This window comes from Salvia hispanica, chromosome 4 (genome assembly GCF_023119035.1).
Source record: "Salvia hispanica cultivar TCC Black 2014 chromosome 4, UniMelb_Shisp_WGS_1.0, whole genome shotgun sequence".
NCBI classification, from domain to species: domain Eukaryota; kingdom Viridiplantae; phylum Streptophyta; class Magnoliopsida; order Lamiales; family Lamiaceae; genus Salvia; species Salvia hispanica.
In genome coordinates, this window is record NC_062968.1 from 54,316,251 (window position 1) to 54,338,925 (window position 22,675).

At 33.5% G+C, this 22,675-nt stretch overlaps 4 protein-coding genes across 6 annotated transcripts; 1 reads left to right on the forward strand and 3 right to left on the reverse strand.

The window, feature by feature from the left end:
* The first annotated feature begins 101 nt into the window (after positions 1-101).
* Positions 102-3,296, forward strand: LOC125219541 (ATP-dependent (S)-NAD(P)H-hydrate dehydratase). The gene is made up of 10 exons (XM_048121551.1): positions 102-257; positions 1,048-1,124; positions 1,232-1,341; positions 1,444-1,558; positions 1,950-2,012; positions 2,090-2,253; positions 2,398-2,459; positions 2,550-2,616; positions 2,778-2,960; positions 3,050-3,296. The coding sequence occupies exons 1-10, from the start codon at positions 164-166 to the stop codon at positions 3,081-3,083; spliced, it is 969 nt and encodes a 322-aa protein (XP_047977508.1). The 5' UTR covers positions 102-163; the 3' UTR covers positions 3,084-3,296.
* A 439-nt stretch (positions 3,297-3,735) lies between these two features.
* LOC125223247 (nuclear transcription factor Y subunit C-9-like) lies at positions 3,736-6,766 on the reverse strand. 2 transcript variants are annotated; one of them, XM_048126303.1, is made up of 3 exons: positions 6,608-6,766; positions 4,218-5,026; positions 3,736-3,983 (listed from the first exon to the last, which is right to left on the reverse strand). In XM_048126303.1, exon 2 carries the CDS (start codon positions 4,983-4,985, stop codon positions 4,224-4,226), a length of 762 nt encoding a protein of 253 aa, XP_047982260.1. In that variant the 5' UTR covers positions 4,986-5,026; positions 6,608-6,766; the 3' UTR covers positions 3,736-3,983; positions 4,218-4,223. The 2 variants fall into 2 exon arrangements, with proteins under 2 accessions (XP_047982260.1, XP_047982259.1); XM_048126302.1 differs by having other exon boundaries at positions 3,736-3,986; positions 6,608-6,765.
* Positions 6,767-10,190: 3,424 nt separating this feature from the next.
* LOC125222680 (stem-specific protein TSJT1) lies at positions 10,191-12,684 on the reverse strand. Its single transcript, XM_048125422.1, has 5 exons — positions 12,398-12,684; positions 11,122-11,362; positions 10,904-11,024; positions 10,708-10,817; positions 10,191-10,515 (listed from the first exon to the last, which is right to left on the reverse strand). Exons 1-5 carry the CDS (start codon positions 12,598-12,600, stop codon positions 10,480-10,482), a joined length of 711 nt encoding a protein of 236 aa, XP_047981379.1. The 5' UTR covers positions 12,601-12,684; the 3' UTR covers positions 10,191-10,479.
* Positions 12,685-21,183: 8,499 nt separating this feature from the next.
* LOC125218006 (probable aquaporin NIP7-1) lies at positions 21,184-22,598 on the reverse strand. Of its 2 annotated transcripts, XM_048119597.1 has the most exons (5): positions 22,464-22,598; positions 22,161-22,385; positions 21,754-21,951; positions 21,627-21,688; positions 21,184-21,545 (listed from the first exon to the last, which is right to left on the reverse strand). In XM_048119597.1, exons 1-5 carry the CDS (start codon positions 22,509-22,511, stop codon positions 21,350-21,352), a joined length of 729 nt encoding a protein of 242 aa, XP_047975554.1. In that variant the 5' UTR covers positions 22,512-22,598; the 3' UTR covers positions 21,184-21,349. The 2 variants fall into 2 exon arrangements, with proteins under 2 accessions (XP_047975554.1, XP_047975555.1); XM_048119598.1 differs by lacking the exon at positions 21,627-21,688 and having other exon boundaries at positions 21,456-21,545.
* Between the last annotated feature and the right edge of the window lie 77 nt (positions 22,599-22,675).

A 22,675-nucleotide genomic window follows, 5' to 3' on the forward strand; every position in this document is an offset into this window, starting at 1 on the left:
CATAATCTCTGAATATAATTCTAGTGTACTACATGTTTATATTTATTTATTTAGTTTGATTCTAATTAATAATAATATAAATATTATTCAATCGGTGTAAGTCTATGGTGGGATCACTGGCTGCACTACGAACAACAATATTTGCAATTCTAGCTCCATAAAAATGCAATCTTGCCCTTCAATGGAAGTTGATACTGTCTCCATCTTGAAATCAATCACTCCATCTCTGCAATCGTCCAAGCATAAAGGCCAAGCTGGTGACAATTTTCTTCCTATTTTACTTGAACTGATACACTCATTCCCTTTTCTTGTTTGAGATTATATCTTTGATTTCGTTTGGTTCAGTTCTTTGTATGTAAGAGGTGCTTAATAAACCCTAATTAGGGATTGGTGAATCCTAATAGGCTGATTGTACACTAGTTTTTGCCCTTTTTGTCTATATGTGTTGGTATATGGATTCATATTAGTCTTTGCCTTTTTTTGTCTATAGATTGTGAGGGAGAAATAGTTCATTATTGCCAAAAAAATGTAACTTTGGGTGTTAGGACTACTTGCATATAAGCTTTTTTTGTAATTTCTAGATTGAGATTTAGATTTCTATGCTCTTGTTGATATAATTGACATTGACTGTTTTGGAAAATATGAGAGCTAGTGTAGTTCACTTGATTCCTTTAGGGGTTAAAGCCTAAAGGAATGTTAAAATGGTCAGTTTAGTATCAGGATCTTAGCAGGCATAACTGTTTGGTTATTTTGAACGATTGTAATCGGAGCCAGATGAAAATTTCTATTCAGGTGTAGGCAGTTTGCTGCAATGCATTTTACAAAAATGCAGAGACATGGATATTTATTAGTGGCAAAGAAGGTGGAATGTCTGGTTAATATCGAGCTACGCCTCCGGAAATATCATAAAAAGGAACTTTGTACAAGTATTAAGGAGGAACATAGTGAATATAACTACTTGTCTACTCTGGATTTCAGAAAACTCAACTATGGTCATCAGCTATCTTGTATCTAAATATGCTTTCTGAATGCTGGTGTTTGTACCAGGGAAGATCGCAGTTATAGGAGGTTGCCGTGAATACACTGGTGCACCGTACTTTTCTGCCATTTCAGCTTTAAAAATCGTTAGTTTTCCTCTGTTTTTATTAATCTCCATTTTCTTCTTCTATTTCCTCTTCCCCTTCCGATTAAGCTTCTTTAGTCTGAATCAAGAACATGTATATTTTCGCAGGGTGCTGATTTGTCACACGTGTTCTGCACAAAAGATGCCGCCCTTGTTATTAAAGGCTACAGTCCCGAGTTAATTGTGCACCCTATACTGGAAGAGTCATACAGTGTTAGGTGAAGATTACTCATAAAAATCTTGCTTTGTTGTTTATTACCAAACCTATTTTTCAATTCATATCACCCTGATTGCTTGTAGCATTCCAAAATAATTTTCAGGGATGAAGATAAAAAATCAATATCAGACAAAGTCATTGAAGAAGTTGATAAGTGGATGGAGAGATTCGATTGTCTAGTTATCGGTCCAGGCCTTGGAAGGGACCTTTTTCTCCTGGTAGAGAATATTATTCTATGTGAAAGTCTGTCTGCGGGGTTGATTTTTGGTTTAATGTTGTGAATTAAGGACAGAAGTATTGATATGTGGTAGAGAATAACGAAATTATGGCTTTTAAAACCATCGCATACCCATATCCTATAATCCAAGCTAAAACTCATTAACGATCTTCTTGGTGAAAACGATATCATCCTATTTCGTTAGTTATGTCAGACATGTAAGGTTATAAGCTCACTTGCACTTGTATAAGTTTCTTTATCGAATAATGAGGTATATGTGTGTCATATGTATTCCTCTTTTCGTCTCTTTCGGTGTTGGTTGCTGACAAATATTGTTTCCCTGGCTTACCAAAAAAATATAAAATCATTTGTAAATACTGTTCTGTGTCCAGGATTGTGTAAGCAATATAATGAAGCGCGCGAGGGAATCCAATGTTCCAATGGTTATAGATGGGGTGAGCTGTACAAGTGCAACATAAAATTACTCTTTCAGATACACATTTGAATTCTTATATTCTTCTCTTTTTCGCAGGATGGGCTTTTTCTTGTTACAAATTCTCTTGATTTGATAAGCAGTTATCCCCTGGCTGTCCTAACGCCCAATGTCAATGAGTATAAGCGCCTCGTGCAAAAGGTTTTGCATTGTGAAGTAAATGATCAAGATGGAACTCAGCAACTACTTTCGCTTGCAAAAGGGTAAAATCTTTGTTCATTTCACTTAGGTTCTCTCCTTGCGTTCACTGTTTACTACAATTTATTATTTCTGGTTCATTATTTCTGGTTCAGCGAGAAATAATGGTGTTGTAACACCCTAATCACTGAAATAATCTTGTCGACCAGAATAGGAGGTGTGACCATTTTGAGGAAGGGTGAATCTGATTTCATTAGCAATGGCGAAACAGGTAAATAATGTTTGCATATTCGATACCCATTGCACATTACTAGTGTTAGTAAGGTTCAGTTCTTATGCTAATTTGTTATGAACTGTACAGTTCATGCAGTGAGCAGTTTCGGTTCTCCAAGGCGCTGTGGTGGCCAGGGTGATATACTTTCCGGAAGGTAACACTTTCCTTTTGGACTTTGTTCGTTATTTCAAAGCTTTGAGCCTTTATGTTTGGTAAAATGCAACTCATTATTCGAAATGAGTGAATATGTTTGTCTTGTTTATACATGAAGAACACGGCGTGCTTTTTGAGAGCCGTTCCCCATTTTCCTTTCAGCGTTGCTGTGTTCGTGTCATGGGCGCGCAAAGTTGCTGCTAAAGCAGGCGAGCCTAGCATGAGTCCTACAGTGAAGGGGTGCATTTCAGGCTCTGTTTTGCTGAGAAAGGCTGCTTCACATGCGTTCGAGAGCAATAGAAGATCTACACTTACCACCGACATAATCGAACACTTGGGAAGAAGGTGGTGTTTTTATACAGTAAACTGCATTTTCTCAACACTTTTGTCCAGATATACTAATTTTCTGTTATCCTCAACATCATTTTCTGCAGTTTGGAGGAGTTGTGCCCCGTGCTCGTGAGTTGATAAATAGGTTGCACGGGACACTGGTTCGACTTCTAAGGCGCTTTCTCCTGCCCTAAACCCTAAAGTCTTTAATTTTGTGTGTATCTTTATTAAACCACATTTATGTTTGTGCAAGCGGCATCCAACACTGAAATCTCTAATTATACGTTTAACCAAATGTTGATCTTTAACCAATTATTATCATATAATTTTTTGGCTTTTAAACTTTCGAAATTTAGTTTGTATCTACATTTCATTAGTTAACAGCTCGGGATTTTTGGTCCAATGAGCATTGTAAAAATCTCGATAATACCTTTTAATGTAAAATAAAATACTTCTACAATATCATTGTGCACCAGAGAATTGAAACAACACGGTTCAAAATAAATACCTAAAAAACATAGAGAAACGAAGAAGATTTGAAATAAAGAGTTCTTGCAAGTGGTGTGCAAGTTAACCTAATCTAGTATGATAATTGTCTAAGGCTAAAGGTCCAAGTTCAAATTCATGGCAATGACGCAGTCTTTAAATTTAAATTCATTTCCCTACCAAAAAAAAATCTTTACAAATCCTAGATGAAATAAGCAATCCAAGTCTCCTCTTTATAAATCCTGTGGCATCTATGCTAAATAGCGGTGATAACTAAAGTTGTATACTTAAAAGGTGGAGGCAATAATGTTAAATTATAACGTACATAGCATAAAAATATAAATCACAAAGTTTAAAGTTGATAATCTGGATTTCAGTTATGCATAACAAAAGTAAAATCTTCCAAAATAAAAAAAAAAGTGCAATTCAATCTACGGTTGGTTGCATATTACACTAGGATAGATATTTCATATAGCTTGAGATCTTCATGTATTCCCCCTTGAGATCTTCATGTGTATTCCCCCTTGTTACAACACAGGATCCCTTTGATAACTTCTGCAAATGCAATTTCATTAAATAGTGCTCACAGTTGATCAAAACAAATGTATTAAGTTGGCATATCATAAGAGAGAAAATCATCAAATACTCAATCAAATTCTAATCGGGGGGCAATGAACCCTAATTGTATTCAGTTGAGGTGGATGCACCATGCATTTCGTAATGTTCAAATGCACACATGTTTTTTTTTTCGAAGAATGGAAAGCAGTAAAATTCAGGGTGCCTAACCTGTGCTTAAGAATCCGAAGGTGGCGGTGGCTGCTGTGGCCACATCTGCTGAGCCATATATGGGCGCGACTGTTGACCATACATGCCTGGATCCACAGGCTTTCCCACGTACATCGCAGGAGCTCCAACAGGAGGAGTAGGTTGTTGTGGCATGTAATAGTATGGAAGCCCCTCAGAAGGAGCTCCGACTGGAAGGGGTCCTCGGGGCATTGAGGCAAGCACCTCATCTTTCAGATCCTCCCTGGGGACGATATCGACCAAGAAATCGAATATGTCCGTCCTTGTTATGGCAGCTGCAATGTCATTCTTCTGGAGCGTCCTCCTTTTGTTCTCTTCAGTGTGGTTCCACGCTCGTAAAGTCAACTCGAGAATGAACATTTCACAGGCTCGTGCAAAGATAACGGGTGCTTCTGCTGAGATCATCCTAACGTCTTCGTCTGCTTTCATTATCTTCTTGATCCTGGCTAACGGCAGGCTATGGTTCTTAAAATCTGTCGCCTGATCGATTTCTTCATACTGGGTGGCCCAGAAGTTCTGGAGTTGTTGTTGCAGTTGCTGCTGCTGCTGCTGCTGTATGTGCTGATATGCAAGCTGGTGTTGCGCCATCTGAGCCGGAGATGCAGAGAGACCGGCAGCTCGGGGAGATTGAGATGAAGCAGCAGGAGAAGAGGCTCCCGTCATTTGGTTAGCTTGATACGGATTCACAGGATACGGCATCTGAGCAGAGCTTCCCATACCTTGAGCCTGACCATTTCCTTGCTGGTCCATGACTTACGAGCTCTTTCAGAAAAGTTTAGGCTTTTGACTGACTGAGTAAGAGATAACGAAAACAGGAACAACATCAAAATCCAGAGGACAAAATGACACGAAGGAGTCAACAAAAATCACAGACAGTGTCTTATGATATGTGCATAGTTTAATTAGAGACATTTTCTACAAATTTAATGAGCCTTAACTGATATAGTAAGGGTGAATCCATGTGGAAAGTTTGTTCTATAAGAAGAAAAGAGGGGGAGAAAAGGAAAGAAAATAATCACATGATACATAAGTATTAAACCCAAATATTGCTACTTGTATAGAAAAAGGATCATTGATATTAAGTATGAACTTGGATGTTAAATTAAACAAAATGAACAATCCAACTCACAAAATGAACTTGATGAATCCACGGTTCAATGATCCACGGTTATGTCACGTGACTTACGACACCAGTTATCAATCTACTCAAAAGTTTATAGCAACTAAGAGCGGAGGAATAAAGGGAAGTTTCCTTAGCAGCTCTATCACGTACACTAACACAGCCACGTATCACTTGCTAACCAACGGACCTATGATCAACGAATGACAGCTTGCCACGCACAATAACAGCCAGAAATAAAAAGAGAATAAAAGAATCATTATAAATCCAAATGTACCGCCAATCTTTTGATACACAAATATCATCACCAGTTCAACAAAACACATGGCTGATTCATCAATCTACAGTTTGAATTGTCAAATGTTACCTAAGACTGCAGGACCCTTTCAACATTATAACTTCGCTTAGGGGGCTTAAAACAAGAAAGTAAATAACAGGGTGTTATAATGTTATCGCACTTTTAGTTTAATAATGGTTCGTTGTGTTTTTCATCAACAACGTCAGCCGTTCAGTTACTCTGCATATCTTCATTTTGTCGCTTTCCAACAAGCCTAACTTAGCGGAACCAATAAACAGCAAGCTACACAAAGCAGCCAAATCATAAAGAATACCACGTCAACCCCGAAAGGGATTCTACTCTCTGATTCACAGTCAATCTAGGGTAGTCATAAAATGCTAACTGAATGTTTTCATGTTATACCTTTGCTTACATGACTCAAAATTAAGTCCCTCAAGAAATCCCACGAAAGTCATAGGCTAAATTTTATACACCATGAACACATATAACAAGTGTTTTTTTTATCATATGTTCTCCAACACGAATAAGATCAAACTTTATAAATTAATCATATCATGGCATATGTATTGTATCCCAAACCTAAAATTAGTAAAAAAATATACAGCAACTGAAACCTACTTCCACCTTTGCCATCTTCTACCTTCAAATTACTAAAAAATGTCTGAAATTGCTCCTTAACCTTTCATCCACCGATTTAAACCATGAATCTACCAAATCACACACAAGCTCATACAAAATTCATCTCCTACCAATCACGAACCATACATAACAGGCAAACAATTAGCCAGTAGCAACACATATACCTCAAAGAAATACTTAAAAAGTAAAATAAAACAGTAAAAGCGATGCCAAAAAACCTTACGAGTTGAGGCACAAATTGAATTTTGAAGCAAAAACAAGCGAGCAAAATAGCAAAAAAGCGAATTTAACAAATGAAATCACACAACCGCATACCTTTGAGATGCAGTTGAAAGTTGAAAGGGGAGAAGGAATCTGAGTAGAAGGTGAAAGCAACAAAACTAGGTTAATTGGGGGAAAATTAATTTTATGTAGAGTCCTTACAAATTTCGTCACCGATCAATTCAGTGATTAATTATGATGGCATGTGTACAGTCACACACATATATATACGTACATATGCGATGTATGTATATATGTGTGTAGGTGTAACTGAGACTAGCTTCGGAAGTTTGGTTGGCCAAACTCCATAATTTTGCTCTACCCAAACTGACCCTACCCAACTCTTCTTTTTACCTTTTAGTTTTCCTAATAATAATAGTAATACTGTAAAATGATTTTGATAGGAGTAGTAAATAGTAGTAACACATATTTATTAGTCCATCCGTCTCATAGAAATAAGTCATTTCACGAATTTTAATATTTTAATATAAAATTGGTAAAGTGAGAGAGAAGGTAAAGAAGTAGTTTAAACTGTGTTGTGGTTGGTGGGACGTATAAATGATAAAGTAAAAGAGAATTAGAAAAATGTTGTCGTAAATCCATATAGACTATTTTTATGTGATAGATGAAAAATGAAATATGACATATTTCTATGGCACGGATAAAGTATAAATTAGTAAAATATTAATGGACACGTTAAAATTTAAAAAAATAAAATTATTTTTGATAGACAGAGATAATATGTTAATCGAGTTTTGCAATTTTCATATGAAAAACTATCAATAATTATTTTACATTTAACCTTGATAACTCCAAACCTAATATTACTAGTACTATATTAAATAAAAGAAAAGCTTCTTACCAAGTAAGATATGTTCACTGTCATACCTCTATGTTCCCTTCCTTTTTTAAAAATAAGAAATTTTTAAAATGACACGAATTTTAATACAAAATTAATAAAGTAGGAAGTTCTCTTCCTTTCTTAAAAATAAGGAATTTTTAAAATTACACGAATTTTAATATAAAATTAGTAAAGTAAGAGGGTTAGAAAGAAAAAAAAAGTGTCTCAGTGGATAAAAGGATCTCATCTCTTATAGAGAAAGAACTTTCCTAAAATAAAGTGTTTTTATTTTTAGACAAGAATGGAATAATAGTGCTATTGTTTACTCCCTCCGTCCGCCATTAAGAGTCTCATTTATGGGTGGCCCAAGTTTTAAGAAATGTTAAGAAAAGTGGGTGGAAAAAAATTAGTGGAATAGGGTCTCACTTGTATATACTCCGTCCCACTTAAAATGCAACATTTGAGAATCGGCACGAGATTTTATGTAATGTTGTTTTGTGAGTTAATGAGGAGATAGTAAAGTAAGAGAGATGAAAAGGTAGAGATAGAGTTGTTTCCATTTAAGGAAACGTTTCATTTTTAATGGGACAACCAAAAAAGGAAAATGTTGCATTTTTAACGGGACAGATGGAGTATTAGTTTTAAATGAAATGTGAGTGGAATGAGTTAGTGGAAAGTGAGACCCTATTACCATTTATGATAAAAATGAACTGGGACTCCTTTTCGCAAACGGAGTGAGTAGCTCGTATTGGTAAAAGGGCCTATTTTCATCAATCAAGTAACTAATAATGCACGGTTTGGTAATAATGAATACTTATTATGTTATAATAATACACAGATCGGCATTTCAAATTAAAACCAAATTATTGGACGAGCAAAGTGTTTATTTCATTATCTCAAATGTTTTCCACATGCATCACTCACCCAAAATAGGCTAAAGTCGATTCAACGTCTCTTAAAAACTCACACATACCCAATAAAAATCACAGTATGCCAATTACTTTACTATTTTAAGGAGGAGGGGGAAAAGATAATCGTACATAATTGTACATGTACATAATATTTTAAAAATTTTTAGATTTAAGTGAATTTAATTAAAAATTAGTTTTGTTATTTATTGTAATATATGTAGCAATAACAAAGAAGTGATATAGAAATTTTATGTCGAATCGTAGCATGATTTCGACTATGATTTGAATTAATATACAATATTTAGTAGAAAATATATATTTTATTAAATATACAAATATTTAAGTATAAATTTTAAATCTTTCTTGAAGTGTTGCAAAATGATTAATATGAAATTTATTTTAAATCAATTAATGTTTATAAAATGATTTTCAATGTAAAATGTTTAAAAAAGTTCGGTTATGTACATACGTATACGTACGTTTATCACTACTCTTTAAGGAGAAAGTCAGTTCACAACGTAACAACTTAACAACAAATCAATTTTAAATATGCTTGTCCAAAAAACATTGGTTTAGTCGAGTAAATATGTGTTTTTGCACGTTCGATCAAAAATCATCGTACAAATCCAGTCTCCAAACATTATTGTTTTATGCACTAGTCTTTTATTTTCTGCATTCTATTTCCTTTGATTATATGCTTTTGATTTTTTAAAATACTTTGTACCCATTAAAAAATTTATACTATTGATATATTATACTTATTAAATTACTAAAAGATAGAGATAGTCACTTCTATTTTCGGGAGAGAAAGCAAAAAAATCTAGAAGATAATATTAAGGATAATGAATTATGTTTTTCTCATTTGGAATATTTGTATGTTTAGATCGAATTATACGTTTAGTTATTAATTATATTCTTTTAATTTATAAATTCTCTGCCGGTATGCTGAGATACAAATAATCAGAAACATATAACTATAACCCGGATAAATAAAATTTGGCCCAAAGCATAAAACTAATTATTTCTCGAATCGCAAAAATAAACTAAATTTGGCCTGCTTAGCCCATTGAGCCCAATTAGATCACCATAAATGAACAACAACGTGGATAGAATAATTTTATACAAATGACCCAATAAGAATTCTACAAAATAAATAAATAAACAAATAAATATCACTAGGCAGTGTTATGGTATAAAATAGTACTTCCTCCTTTCTATATTAATTGAGTTATATTATTATTTTCAATTTCTCCATTCCATCTCTCTTACTTTATCGACCATTCACTTGACACACTATTCTTAATTTTTGTGCGAAAAGAAAACACTTCAGTTGACAAAAAAAAGTAGGGAGAGTAATAAAGTTGGTGTACAGGCTTCTCTAAATAATAATCCTATTATATTCAGGAATTTTGTTGACCACAAGACTTCATATAAATGCAACAAAATATTCTTGAATTTCACGTTTTAATAAAGTAATAACCAAACAATGACATAAAAATTAAACGTCCATTCCTAAATTTATATTGAAATTGATCCATGTGGAGTTCTGAAACTAGATTAGAAAGATATGTTATAAAACACACAGAAACCCACAGAAACGAGATTATAAAAAGAAAGCAAATTTCATAATATGCTACAAACAAATAATTAAATTAATAGGAACCCACCACACTAATTGTCCCATGCCCCATCTTATCAATAGAACATTATCAACTCTACAAAGTACAAAGTGAATGATATTGTTTCCCATTGCAGTTGATATATTGTAGCCCATGACTCACATTATGGGTAGCAAAAATATAATTGTTTATTGATGCTATGTAGTTAATCTTGTAATCACGTCAATGATGATATCATATAAGTTCAGTTTTGATTACTAGATGAATTGCCACTCACAAACCATATTACTATTAAACAACTAAGACAGGACTGTACAAAATACACAAAGGATTGGACACAGCACTGTGAAAGAAAAAAACAAGACCTAGAAATAACACCAACTTTTGTTTGGAAATACCATGTAAAAGCTAAATTGCCCCTACTTTCTTGACACCAAACTCTTCCATTTATTTACACTGCTCTCTCTCTCTCTCTCTTTCAGTCTCTCCCTTTCATCACTTAACATGCCCACTACTTCCATCTCAAGTGCCAACTCATAGAGTTCAAAGCCTTGTCTATTTTGTGGCTGCAACAATGCTTGGCCCTTCCACCTGAAATATCACATCACCACACACACAATAAGATGTGGCTGCTACAGCTTACTTTAAATTGACTTTCATAGCTCAAATTTCAACAAATCACAATTATTCGGATCTCAGCCAATAGATTCTCTTGCATATATCAAAAGGAGTTGTCTTAATAATTGGGGGGTAGGGGGAGAGAGAGATCACTAGATCACATACCATGAATTTAGCTCCCCAGATCTCTTCCTCCTGAGCAGGGACAGCTGTTATCTTATTTTTCGGATTCTCGTAGCTTCTAAGCTCACCAATTGCTGTGGAGAAGAAGCACCCTGACATATGGAGCAACGAAGTTACAGTTAAATACGAGCATGAGTTTGTTCATACCACATGCTAGAAAGATAAGAAGTATATTTACCTTGTGGGAAAGAAGCAAGTGACTTCCCACAAGCACCCTTGAGCAAGTCGGCATCATCAGCAAATGCAACATATCCATCAGCAGTGATTCCCCAGTAGAGAGGAACCTTAGCATTTGGGTCCTGTCACAATACCCACCAACTCAAAGTTATATAGCCAATAGATCGATAAGACTAATGATCCAGTTAGGTAAATGTAAGTTCAGTCACGGTCACTCACCGTGGCCACAAATAAAGTCGAAGTGGACTTGTCAAACACTATGAAAGCAAAGTTCCCTTCAAGATGTCCAACAACATGATTTGGAGGATAAGGTGCCCTGTCACGAAGCGTCTTGTATGCCTCGATCATCAAAAGAACCTCATTTGCAGATTTTGCAAGCCCGTATTGCTGCTTCAGGCTCCCCAAGTTGTCCAGTGCTCCTTCAAACAAGCAGAATATTTCATCCTTCACTGCAAAAGATCTGCAAGTTTTCATCTAAAATCAGGCTCACTCAAGTATCACACAATCAATCAATAAACTAAGCATAAAGTACTACTGATAAACATAGGTGATAAACAAGGATTAGACATTAGAGCCATTTTTTTCTCACAATTATAGACACTCTAGAAGTCAACAGTGGATCTACCTAACACAGAAAATAGACATGGGCCATCAAACATTAAGGAATAATTTAAAATTTTCATTTATATCCCAACCACCTATCTGTCAATATTTATCCTGAAGCTTTGTATCACTCCATAGGAGTCAGAAAAATAGACCAAACAAAACCTTATTTCTCATCTATAAAGTCAGATATGGATGAATTAAACTCTTCATCTCACTTAACATAATAACACATAAGTTGCACAAGGAGTTCTAATCTGTTAGAAATTTCTGGAATTTAAAAAAAAGTCAACTAATCTTATCTTTGCTTTATGGATCTACTTTTCCTATGGCTATTGGTGCACATCATCTAGTCTTGCCTAGAATTCATTCGGCATCATCTTCGTATTCTGTTAGGCATATTACACACCTCGATACAATAAATTATACAGTAAATTTCAATAACACCTATGACCTACTCCATTTATAAAAATATAACCAGGATTATTAATTTTCTAATCAGCTCCTTTAAACGTCTGATGACTACGATCGTGATCAACAAGGCTACAAAAAGTGGCGAGCGAAAATTCACAAAATTCTTTCCATCTCCTTCTCCACTTCTCCTCCATCAGCTCAGTTGAATCATAAGTATTTGATAAATCTATTAATAAACGGTTAACAAAATTGCAAAACAACGAAATATTTAACAATATCATATACTCCAAATAACTTGCACAATCCAAATTAAACCATAGCTAATCAATCAATAATATCATAATAATGCAGCCAATAAACAAACTCGAACCTCCATATAAAAAATCGTAACGTGCTGTTAATAACCATAATCTCTGCATAATACTTAAATCTATGATGCAATCAAATCAAATCAAACAGATGATCACTGATTGAGTACCTCGGCAGCAGAGCAGACTGATTGCGGTGAGAGTACGCCAGCTGGACATCATCGCCAACCTTAACGGAAATCGCCGAAGAATTGGCGTCGAGGAATCGCGCCAGCAGCTTGTCCGCCGTCACTTTAGGCGACGGCGTCCGGCTGCCTGCTGCCACCAGCTCGTCCGGCGGCGACATGATCGAGCTGCTGAATATCCCCAACATTTTCTCTCTCCTCTCTCTAGAAATGGATATACACACAGAATACGATGTATGCTTCAATTACAGTGATGCAAAATGAAATGGAGAGGAAATATAGCGAGGGACAATTTGGATTTATAGAGAGAAATGTGAGGGTGTTTTCGTAAATTCATCACTGAATCCTTTATTTTATTTTTAGAATAATTTGGAGAATTAGACAACTTGAATCTTACCTCCCCCGGTTAATGCCGTCTTACACTTTACTCCCTACTTTTACTGAAAATTACGTAAGATAGGGATAAAGTTAGTTACAACTTACAAATAAATGATGAAAAAAGAAAAATCACCATGGAATCTTAATTTCATTTGGCATGAATTTTAATAAAAACCATTGAATGTATAATGAGTCGAATGAGAATGTAATTGAAAATATTAGTAGTAGAATGCATATTTCATTTTTATATAATATTTTATTTGTTTTTGAGAAAATGTTACATTTGATTGAGGATATGAGATTTCAAGATATGCATTCTACTAAAATTATGTTTCAGTAATAGTATTAAAAAAGAGAGATAATAGAGTTGAATGTATTAATAAAAAGAAAAATACAGCTAAATTAATAATGAAGAGATAACAATGTAGTTGAGAATGTATTAAATTGGTGATATAGTACTTTTTTGAAAATAGAAATATGACAATTTATAGTTGACAAAACAAAAAAAAAGTGTAACATGTGCTTGGACTAGAGATAATAGTTATGTGGTAGTACGTTAATGAAATGAGTTATTAAAAAATGATATGATTTGTTTGTACAAAAAGTTTAGTAAAATCAAAAATGTCACTTTTTAAACAAGAGCTAAAAAAACAAGAGCTAATTCATTCAATTGAATATTTCAATCATGTTTAATAAGTGCTCCCTTCGTCCGCGAATAGGAGTCCCGTTTTTCCATTTTAGTCCGTCCGCGAATAAAAGTCCCGGTTCATTTTTACCATAAATGGTAATAGGGTTCAACCTTTCACTAACTCATTCTACTCACATTTTATTTAAAACTAATATACACAAGTGAGACTCTTATTGCACTAACTTTTTTCCACTCACTTTTCTTAATATTTCTTAAAACTCGTGTCTTTTATGAATGGGACTACTAACGGCGGACGGTGAGAGTATATTTTTTTATAACTAATACTTGCTAAATAGTTATTTTTTTATGATTGTATTTAAAAAAAAGCTATTTCACTCAATTTAATATTACAATCATGCTTAATGTGCATAGTATGCCTAATAACACTTGCTAAATAGCTCTCATTTTATAATATTTTTCAAAATATATAATTTATGTTATTTATTATAAAGAGTTATGGATTAGAAAAGAGTTAATAACCTAGGAGTGTATTTACAAAAATCATATCACTTTATACCATAAGGATTATCTTCTGGATCACTTCATCTCACCAATTACAATTTTGAACAAGTATTTTTCAAAAAGTTGATTGAGACGGCAAATTATAATTCAAAAGCCAAAATTCAAGGGTTATGAAGACATTTCCCTCAACTTTTAGTGGTACGAAAAGGAAGAAAAGAAGCAACTTTGGGGCAGAATTGATATTAGACGTAAGAATTGGAGCGCCAGGAAATATCGGGACGAAGTGGGGTCCACAGAAGGAGGATTGGCGATGATTCCCGTGGGGGCATTTTGTAGGACCCAAGCAACGGAGGTTTTGGATTTTTGTGTTATAAGTGACACGCACTAGAGGTGAAAAAAGTCTGAGGGAGAGGTAATCGGGTGCAGCGTCGGGTGCATTCTAGATTGTACACGACCACGCTGATTCCGCCACCTATCCTGATTTTCTCCTCGATTTTGCCTTGCCTTTATTTTTGTACTACTAGGAGTTTATTTATTGATGGTTTCGTGGAGTATTATTTATAGATGAAAAAAATAATTATAAAATTATAAATAATTATTAGTAATTTTTATTTGAAAACGGTTTGCATTTTAATTTATCATCCAGTAATGCAGGTATGGGCAGGTTGGACTGATAGATAGAGCCGGTCTCACATCAATGGATGGTTTCGGGCTAATTTACCATAACCATAAGCAATGCCATCCACAGTGATCGCTACAATAGCATTTCTTAATCCAGCCCTTTCTTCTGTAGTGGTTTCGGACTAGTGTCCGCCGCATCATTATAACTCATTTTTCATTTAAATTGTAATGTTATTGCTTTTTATTTTTATTTTCATTTACCAAAATAGATTATACTTAAACACAACAAATTTAAACAAAGACCTACAATAATTAATTTTAAAAAAACTACTCCCTCCGTTTTATAATAGTAGAGGCAGAACTTTTCGGCACGGAGTTTTTGAAATGAATGTTGGGTGTGTTAAATAAATAATAGATAAAAAAGTAAGTAGAAAGAATAAAGTATAAAGTGAATAATGTAGAGAGAATAAAAGTAAGAGAGAGTAAAGTAAAAAAGAGAAAAAAGTTACTATATTTGAAAATGATTCAACTATGAAGAAACTTCCCAAAATGGAAAAATGACTCAATTATGAAGAAACGGAGGGAGTACATTACTTAATTAAAAAAAAAACTGCATTATCAAATTTTAAAAAGCCTACACTAATAATCTAAATCTAACTTCTTTCTCAAATTCTTAATCATATTGTGTTATATTAAAAATGGATTGAGAAAGTATATATAATGGGTGAAAAATAAAAAAAAGTTAAAAAAAATGAGAAAATGTGTGCATCATCCTCATCCGACCTCGTCTATCGGTCTGCAATGGGCGGACGAGGGCGTGTCCTCGACATCGTTTGCAACCGAACTTTCGGTCATGTCACTCGTCCGCGACATCGTCGGCCGACCTGCACTGGGCGGACGATGGCGAACTAGGACGAGTGAGAGGGATCATCCGAACGGTCCCTCCACCATTGTGGATGCTCTAAGAGTCTCATCTTTCTTTGACACGGATTTTAAGAAATATAAAAAAAATAGATGAAAAAAAGTTAGTGAAATATAACTCTCACTTATATTACTCCCTTCGTCCGCCATTAGGAGTCTTATTTATGGGCGACACGTGTTTTAAGAAATGTTAAGAAAAGTTAGTGAAATAGGGGCCTCACTTGTATATATTAATGTTAAATGAATTGTGAGTGAAATGAGTTAGTGGAATGTGGGACCCTATTACCACTTATGGTAAAAGTGAACCGAGACTCCTATTCGCAGACTGACTAAAATGGAAAACGGGACTCTTATTCGCGGACGGAGGGAATAATTTTTAAATAAAATATGAATTGAATGGGCTAATACAATGTGGGGTCTATATATTATTTATAGTAAATAGAATATGGGCCTATGTATCACTTATAGTAAATGAATATATGTCCTATATACCATTTATAGTAAAAATGAATAACAACTTCTATTCGTGGACAAATGGAATAACAGAGATGGACGGCTCCGATTCGATAGAACCAAATTTAAACTAAATCTTGGCCATATCATTTTATTTCTTGGCCATATCATTTTATTTTTTACTAAAGTATATTATTAACTTTCTAGACGAAAGATTATTGAGTAACAGAACAACTACAAATAGAGTCTTAAATAAAGATGCTTACATTCTCTCTGTGAAAAGTAAATGTGACATCATCATAATTTGTTCGACCCACCTTGTACACCGCAATTAAGTTGATAAAATGTTTCCCTCTATTTAAGTAGGTTAAAAACTGAGCTACTATGGAATAAATAGAGAACTATTATCTATTCCTTTTAAATAAAAAATATATATACCAAACCAACATATATTGAGATAAAAATAGAACAATAAAGAACAACTAAAAATTTTGATTAATTAAATAGCATACAAACCCCATTACGAATAAAACATCATATATAATGAAGTAACATCTTTTTTATTTTATTTGAAAAGATTATACTTCATCGATTATGTCTGCAATCAAATTGTTGTATCGAGTAACTATAAACTCATTTTCAGGTTTTCTTTATCGATTCTTTTTAAATAGTAGCAAAATAGAGTTGAACCGCGCAAACTCGTAAATAGCTCTATCACTCTATATATACAATATCATCTGAATCTCTAACAAGTCCATACAATTGTTTCAATTTTGATTAGGTCCAAATAATTTCACTTAAGTCCTAAATTGGGGCCCATGGTGTGGACGACCGCACCTCAGCGTGTCTGAAAATCAAACATTGTTTGAAAATATTATCGTTAATAGCGAAATAATCCCACAGATCAGTTGATTGAATGGCTTAATTAACCCCCAAATTTATAACACGCCTTCTGTTTATTGTTTCTTTCCTATACCATCACTCTCAACTGTGTTACCAAAAGATGCTGTATTTATATGATAATAAATCAAAGTTTTGTGAGTATGATGTTGTTATATTTTTTATTTATCATAGGAAGAACAATTATTAATATTTTTTAAAAAAATAAAAAGTTGACGACTTTAGTGGGAAAAATACGAGATAATTCTATTATAAATAATTAATAAGTGTTGATTTTGACGCCCACAGTTTTTGTAGTGGCCCGCAGTTTCTAATTGCCTTGTCAGCAAATTAAGATTCATATTTATCTCTTAGATCTTTAATTGCTTTATTTTAATGTCTCATATGCTAGTATCAATTATCTTGGTAGTTAGTAGTATTAATTTAATTATAAGTTTTAATATAAAATTGATACAAACGTAAATAACATAAAAAGATAATGTTAATATTACTAAAAGAAAATGAGACATATTTTATAAAAGAAAAAAATTATCAAAAATAAAAAACACTATCTTTACAGAAAATTAAATAAAAAACAAGACTATCTATATGTTTTTTCCATTCAATTGGAATATGGTGGCCCTTCACTTATTATTGGTGTGGTAGTGGGAAAAAGCAACATTTATTGCCTAAAACTTTAATTCTCTTGGTCTAAATGTGACATAATAAATGAAATAGTTATGGTATAGGTAGCTGTATTTTTCGTAAAGAAAAAGACCAATATGAATATATAACGACGAGTCTACGAGATTTTTTGGGTTTAAAATATGCTTATGAATATATAATTTTACATTTTGGTCTTAAGCTAGCATTAGATAGTTGGACATCTACACATTGCAATTTCATTAACATTTAATTATATACTTATGTACCGTGTCAAACTCTGTTGGATATTTTACTTAAATTTAAATTTAGTGATTTTATTTATGTTCAATTGTATTCCAATTCCAGGTCCAAATCTAAATAATGTATCATAGAGTATATGTAGAAAAGTTGACGTTATAATAAAGTGAAAAAAATGTAGCATTTCGTAAATAACACAAAGACAAAGTACAACAAACAATTAATTGCGTTGAAACAAATATTGGAAAAATCTAAGCTAAGTTAATTCGACGTTGGATCAATTTAAAAAACACGGCCAAACAAATTAACTCCAAATTAAACCATCTTGATAAACATAGAAAAATCTAGTTGCCCCAAAAAAAATCTTAATTTTTTTTTTAAAACGAAAATAGTGAAGCACAATCACGATTGAGATTACCACCACAACTTATCTTGTCACTTTCTATAAATGTATACCACACATTATCCATTGACCTATCCATGGCCTCCCAAGTCCCAATAATGGAGCAAGCCTTCACTAAATTATGGATATTTTTTTAAAAAATTTCTTTTATCTAATCTTATATGTAATCTTTATATATAATACGACTAGAAAAAGTGACATCACAATACAAAATTTATTTCTATATATAACTAACCTCAAGTCAAGAGGAGCAATTAGTTCATTGATATATAGTAGGAGTATAATAAATAATTTATTCCTATATAGAGTAAAAATTACATGACACTCGAGCCCAAAAAAAATGACGAGCTTTAATTGATGAATTGGAAAATGAAATCACATGTTTTTTTAATAATTTATCTTGGTGGTTGGTTTGAGATGTTCCCATAGTCATTGGAGGTTTGGACCATTAGAATATTTATGTGTCAATGTCTAAGTTAAATTTTGCGTGGTTTTGTAGGATATGACTCAGCTCAACAATTAGATTCGAATATCATTGGCTTGAACGTTCCACGATAGTATTAGATTTTAAAATATTTATTACGAAAAAATTTATTTATTTATAAAATACACACATACATCAGTGATCTCATCGTATGATTAAAGCGAGATAATAAATTAAGTTCTAAATTTTATAACTGATCAACTTTCTTAATTTTGTTTTAATTAGTGAGTCGTGACAACTTATTAATTTTGATTAGAAGAAAAGAGAAAAAAACTATGACGTAATAATCTGTATCAATAATATTCTTATGGAAGTGGAGTCATGAATGGCCCATGGCGCATGACCAATGATATATTCATTTAGAATAATTAATTAGTGGAAAATATTCTACTAGGAAGATGGAAATTTGATAAAGAAAATGAAGTGTGCAAGTGCAACTCTTTATTTTACGTGGAATAGCATTTGAAGAATATCTACGTATTATTGGAATAAAGGTGTAATTCCTTAATGAAATAGGTGAATTGACATATGAAATATTCCAGTTATATTTTATGTTACACATGAACAACATATTTTTTCAAATATATTAATTCTATTAAGAAGTGTTATAAGTCTCACGAATTCTCAAACAAATTTTAATATAGTAAACTAGGAGTAGAATATAGTTCAATAAAAAAATACTCTTGATTTCTCTTATTTTTTTCAAGGAAGAGTTTATTAGTCCCTTTCTTTGTCCCTACAACAGATATAATTAATTTACACACTCAACATCAATATTGCGACACCCCACTTAAAATATTAGTAAAAAGTTATTTGATCATAAGAGATGGGATTTTTTTTTACTAAACTATACTAGTACCTAAGTTATGGAGTAGGAGACAATCATTTTTTTATTCTTCAAAAAGTATTTTGCCACCATATTTTCCAACTCAATGAGATGGAGTAACTATATATCCGTTTGATTGGATCACAATTATATTTTAATTATCTATAGTTTTAAAGTTATGCATTTACTACCACCACGTTGTTCGTCATCCTTTTGAATTTTGATGTGTTTTAACACATAGAAAAACATGATTTTCTTGGTAATTTGTCCACTGTTATATTTTTGGGTGAAGGGAGGGGGATAACGTAGAAATTTACTTTGAAACTATGTACACGTAACTTCTAACAAAATTTCTTAATTATAACTCACTTTAATAAGAGGGAGTATAATCTACTTAAAATATTTCTTCATACTTAAATTACTTCTGCAAAACGTGATTTTGTCTATTGATTGATATTGAAGTACATATAATAAATCTTGTTTGCCACATTATTAACAGAAGAGCCCAATTTCAAAATACTACTAGAATTTTGCAAATTACTCTGAACAAATATGAGAGAACATATTTGATCTATAAACATCATAAATATTGTACTCCTCAATCGATATTGGATAATACTGCATAGTATTTGAAACAGAGACATACTACCATACACACTACTAATTTTTTAAATACAAATACCATGTTACTGTTTTCAACATAAATAGTAAAACTATATATACCAGCTATACTAGTATACTTTGATTTTTTTTATATGCAATTATACATATTTCCTCAAGGCTTAACTAAATATGACTCCTTCGTCTTTGTTTTAGTATAATTGAGTTATATTCTCATTTTAGTGGTCTCAACTCTCAATGTACTTGAATAATTTTCCTTTAAGACAAACAGTACTAAATGTTTAATCTTTTTAATATAATTTATTTTTATTTATTTTTTAATTTTATTTTAGTTTTCTATTTAACTTTGTAAAACACTCATTTTTTTTTTCGTGGGAAAAAAATATTCGACTAGGATCATCACGGCATACAAATTTTTGAAAAGTTTTTTATTGGGCTGGGCTGTCATTTCAGAATAATCTAAATTTTCTCCAACCTTTTGGACCTAGTGTTTGTTATCATGAATTATTCCAAACATTTGCCGCTTTCATTCACAAAAACAAACACATTTTAAGGAATCAGATTCTGCCTATTGTCTAAGATACCCGATGAACAATAAACTATCGATAGTAAATAACTACGATTTTAATTATATCGAACATGTTAAATATGTAAATAAGTATATACCTAAGTGATGTAGGAAAAAAAATAAAAAACGACAAGATAAAAGAACCAAAAATAATTACTCCACATATATAAAACCCTATGTCCCCATCGACCTAGAAAGAAAAAGAATAGACTCTTATAGTAAATTTAATGATTTTAAGACTAGTAATTAGTGTACTCCTACAACTTAAGTTTAAAAAACAAAAGATAAGGTCAAGGGTATATAAGTCCTTTTAGTTCGTCCATTAACTTCTACTTATATAACCTTGTGTGGGTAGCCATAATGTGACCATTTAGCACCACTCTATTCGTTCAATTATTTTCTATCATTGACATTGTCACGCCACAAACAAGTAACTAGGGAGTGTATATAACTCAAGGGGAATCGATTAGTATGAACTTGATTTCAAAACCGACGATTCTAAGTTATCGGATTTAGAATAAAGGTACTCAATTTAACCTTAAAAAAGTATGCCAACGAACAATCTAAATAGTAACTTGGCAACCGAACTCCTACTAACTTTTATCAAGCCTAGACAACATATATTGTGACATTACATTTGCAATCTTGATGAATATAGAGAAGTGAAAAAAGCCAAGCAATGCATTTGAATTTCTGTACTACTACATCACTATAACTGGAGTGACACACCCTACTGCAATGAGGGATGGGTGCCTTGGATGATGTCGCAAGACCAGCCTTGGAGGCGCAAGGCTCGATAAAAAACAACACCGGCTATGGCTCCGACCGTCGGGGCTACAAGATATACCCACAATCTATCAAATCTCCATGTAACAAGTGCTGGTCCTAGTGATCTTGCCGGGTTCATTGATCCTCCTGAGACGGGCCTACGCAATAAATTAGTCCAAATTTTTTATACTGACCAAACTTCATGATTTTTCCGACTATTTGATTTAAATATGTTATACCCCGAGACAAGGACTCCCAAACATATAGCCCCTCCAGCAACAAATCCAGACACATATTTGAGCTGCATAAATGGCTTGCTAATTAGGACAAAATCCCAAACAAAAAAAATGACAATGTTGGTCTTACCGATTGCAATTCGTTGAACAACGATGTAGTCATGAAGAGCACGATGAACGTCGCGACGAGCTCCACCAAGAAGGCGTCGATCCACCCCCGACGGGCTGGCGTCGTCAGCATCAGCTCCGGCTTGATGTCGTACACGAACTGCCCTGCGTACGTCGCCAGAACCGACCCCCCTACTTGTGCAATAACATACAATGGAACCTTAAAACACACAAACATTATACATCAAATTAGTTATTCTTATGATATTTTAGTCTTATTTTATCATGTTACATACCAAAACAAGAGAACTCATCCCAAAAAAGCAGACTGTCCGAATAAAGAGAGAGAAAGTTCATTTGGTATTATAATTAAACCTAACATCTGTTGTCTTACACAACCGATGTGGGACAAGTGACGTTCGTGTTAACCTTAGACCAAGGGAAGGGGCCGGCCGTTGCAAAGGCGATTGTGACTGCAGGGTTGATATGAGCCCCGGAAATGGGGCCTATCGAGAAGACGATCACCACCACAGTAAGACCTGCGGTCGCTGCATATTCCAAAAGCCCGGTTTGAATCCCCATCGAATTCAGGTTTCCGATTATCCCACTAATGCAGAACATCAACACGAACGTCCCCACAGCCTCGGCCGCCACCTGCACTAAATATATAACTTAGCTAACTGTTTTTACGCGGTACAAAACGCTCAAGCCAAAAAGATGACGCGCTTTTACCATTCGGACAAGGCTGAGATTTGTGGGAGGACCATCGGCTGAAGACATGTTTTATTATCTAAATTAGAGTTGGGGGTGAAGATGATCGGACCTACAACATATTTTTTTCAAGATTTTGGAAGATAGAAGTTTTGGTGTGGATCAGTATTTTGTTGATACATATTTGTTAGGATTTTAAGTGGAAAAATGGCACGCAATTCTTGCGTTGCTCC

What these genes read in the sequence shown, in the direction of transcription:
- LOC125218006 (XM_048119597.1), bottom strand. Translation starts at nt 22,511, where the DNA reads ATGTCTTCAGCCGATGGTCCTCCCACAAATCTCAGCCTTGTCCGAATG. An exon ending in TGTTCAACGAATTGCAATCG is followed by an intron (nt 21,689 to 21,753) that starts GTAAGACCAACA and finishes CCATTTATGCAG; the next exon opens with CTCAAATATGTGTCTGGATT. An exon ending in TTGGGAGTCCTTGTCTCGGG is followed by an intron (nt 21,546 to 21,626) that starts GTATAACATATT and finishes TTTATTGCGTAG; the next exon opens with GCCCGTCTCAGGAGGATCAA.
- LOC125223247 (XM_048126303.1), bottom strand. Translation starts at nt 4,985, where the DNA reads ATGGACCAGCAAGGAAATGGTCAGGCTCAAGGTATGGGAAGCTCTGCT.
- LOC125222680 (XM_048125422.1), bottom strand. Translation starts at nt 12,600, where the DNA reads ATGTTGGGGATATTCAGCAGCTCGATCATGTCGCCGCCGGACGAGCTG. An exon ending in CGACTTTATTTGTGGCCACG is followed by an intron (nt 11,025 to 11,121) that starts GTGAGTGACCGT and finishes GTATTGTGACAG; the next exon opens with GACCCAAATGCTAAGGTTCC. An exon ending in TCTGGGGAGCTAAATTCATG is followed by an intron (nt 10,516 to 10,707) that starts GTATGTGATCTA and finishes GTGATATTTCAG; the next exon opens with GTGGAAGGGCCAAGCATTGT.
- LOC125219541 (XM_048121551.1), top strand. Translation starts at nt 164, where the DNA reads ATGCAATCTTGCCCTTCAATGGAAGTTGATACTGTCTCCATCTTGAAA. An exon ending in CCATTTCAGCTTTAAAAATC is followed by an intron (nt 1,125 to 1,231) that starts GTTAGTTTTCCT and finishes ATATTTTCGCAG; the next exon opens with GGTGCTGATTTGTCACACGT. An exon ending in GAAGGGACCTTTTTCTCCTG is followed by an intron (nt 1,559 to 1,949) that starts GTAGAGAATATT and finishes TTCTGTGTCCAG; the next exon opens with GATTGTGTAAGCAATATAAT.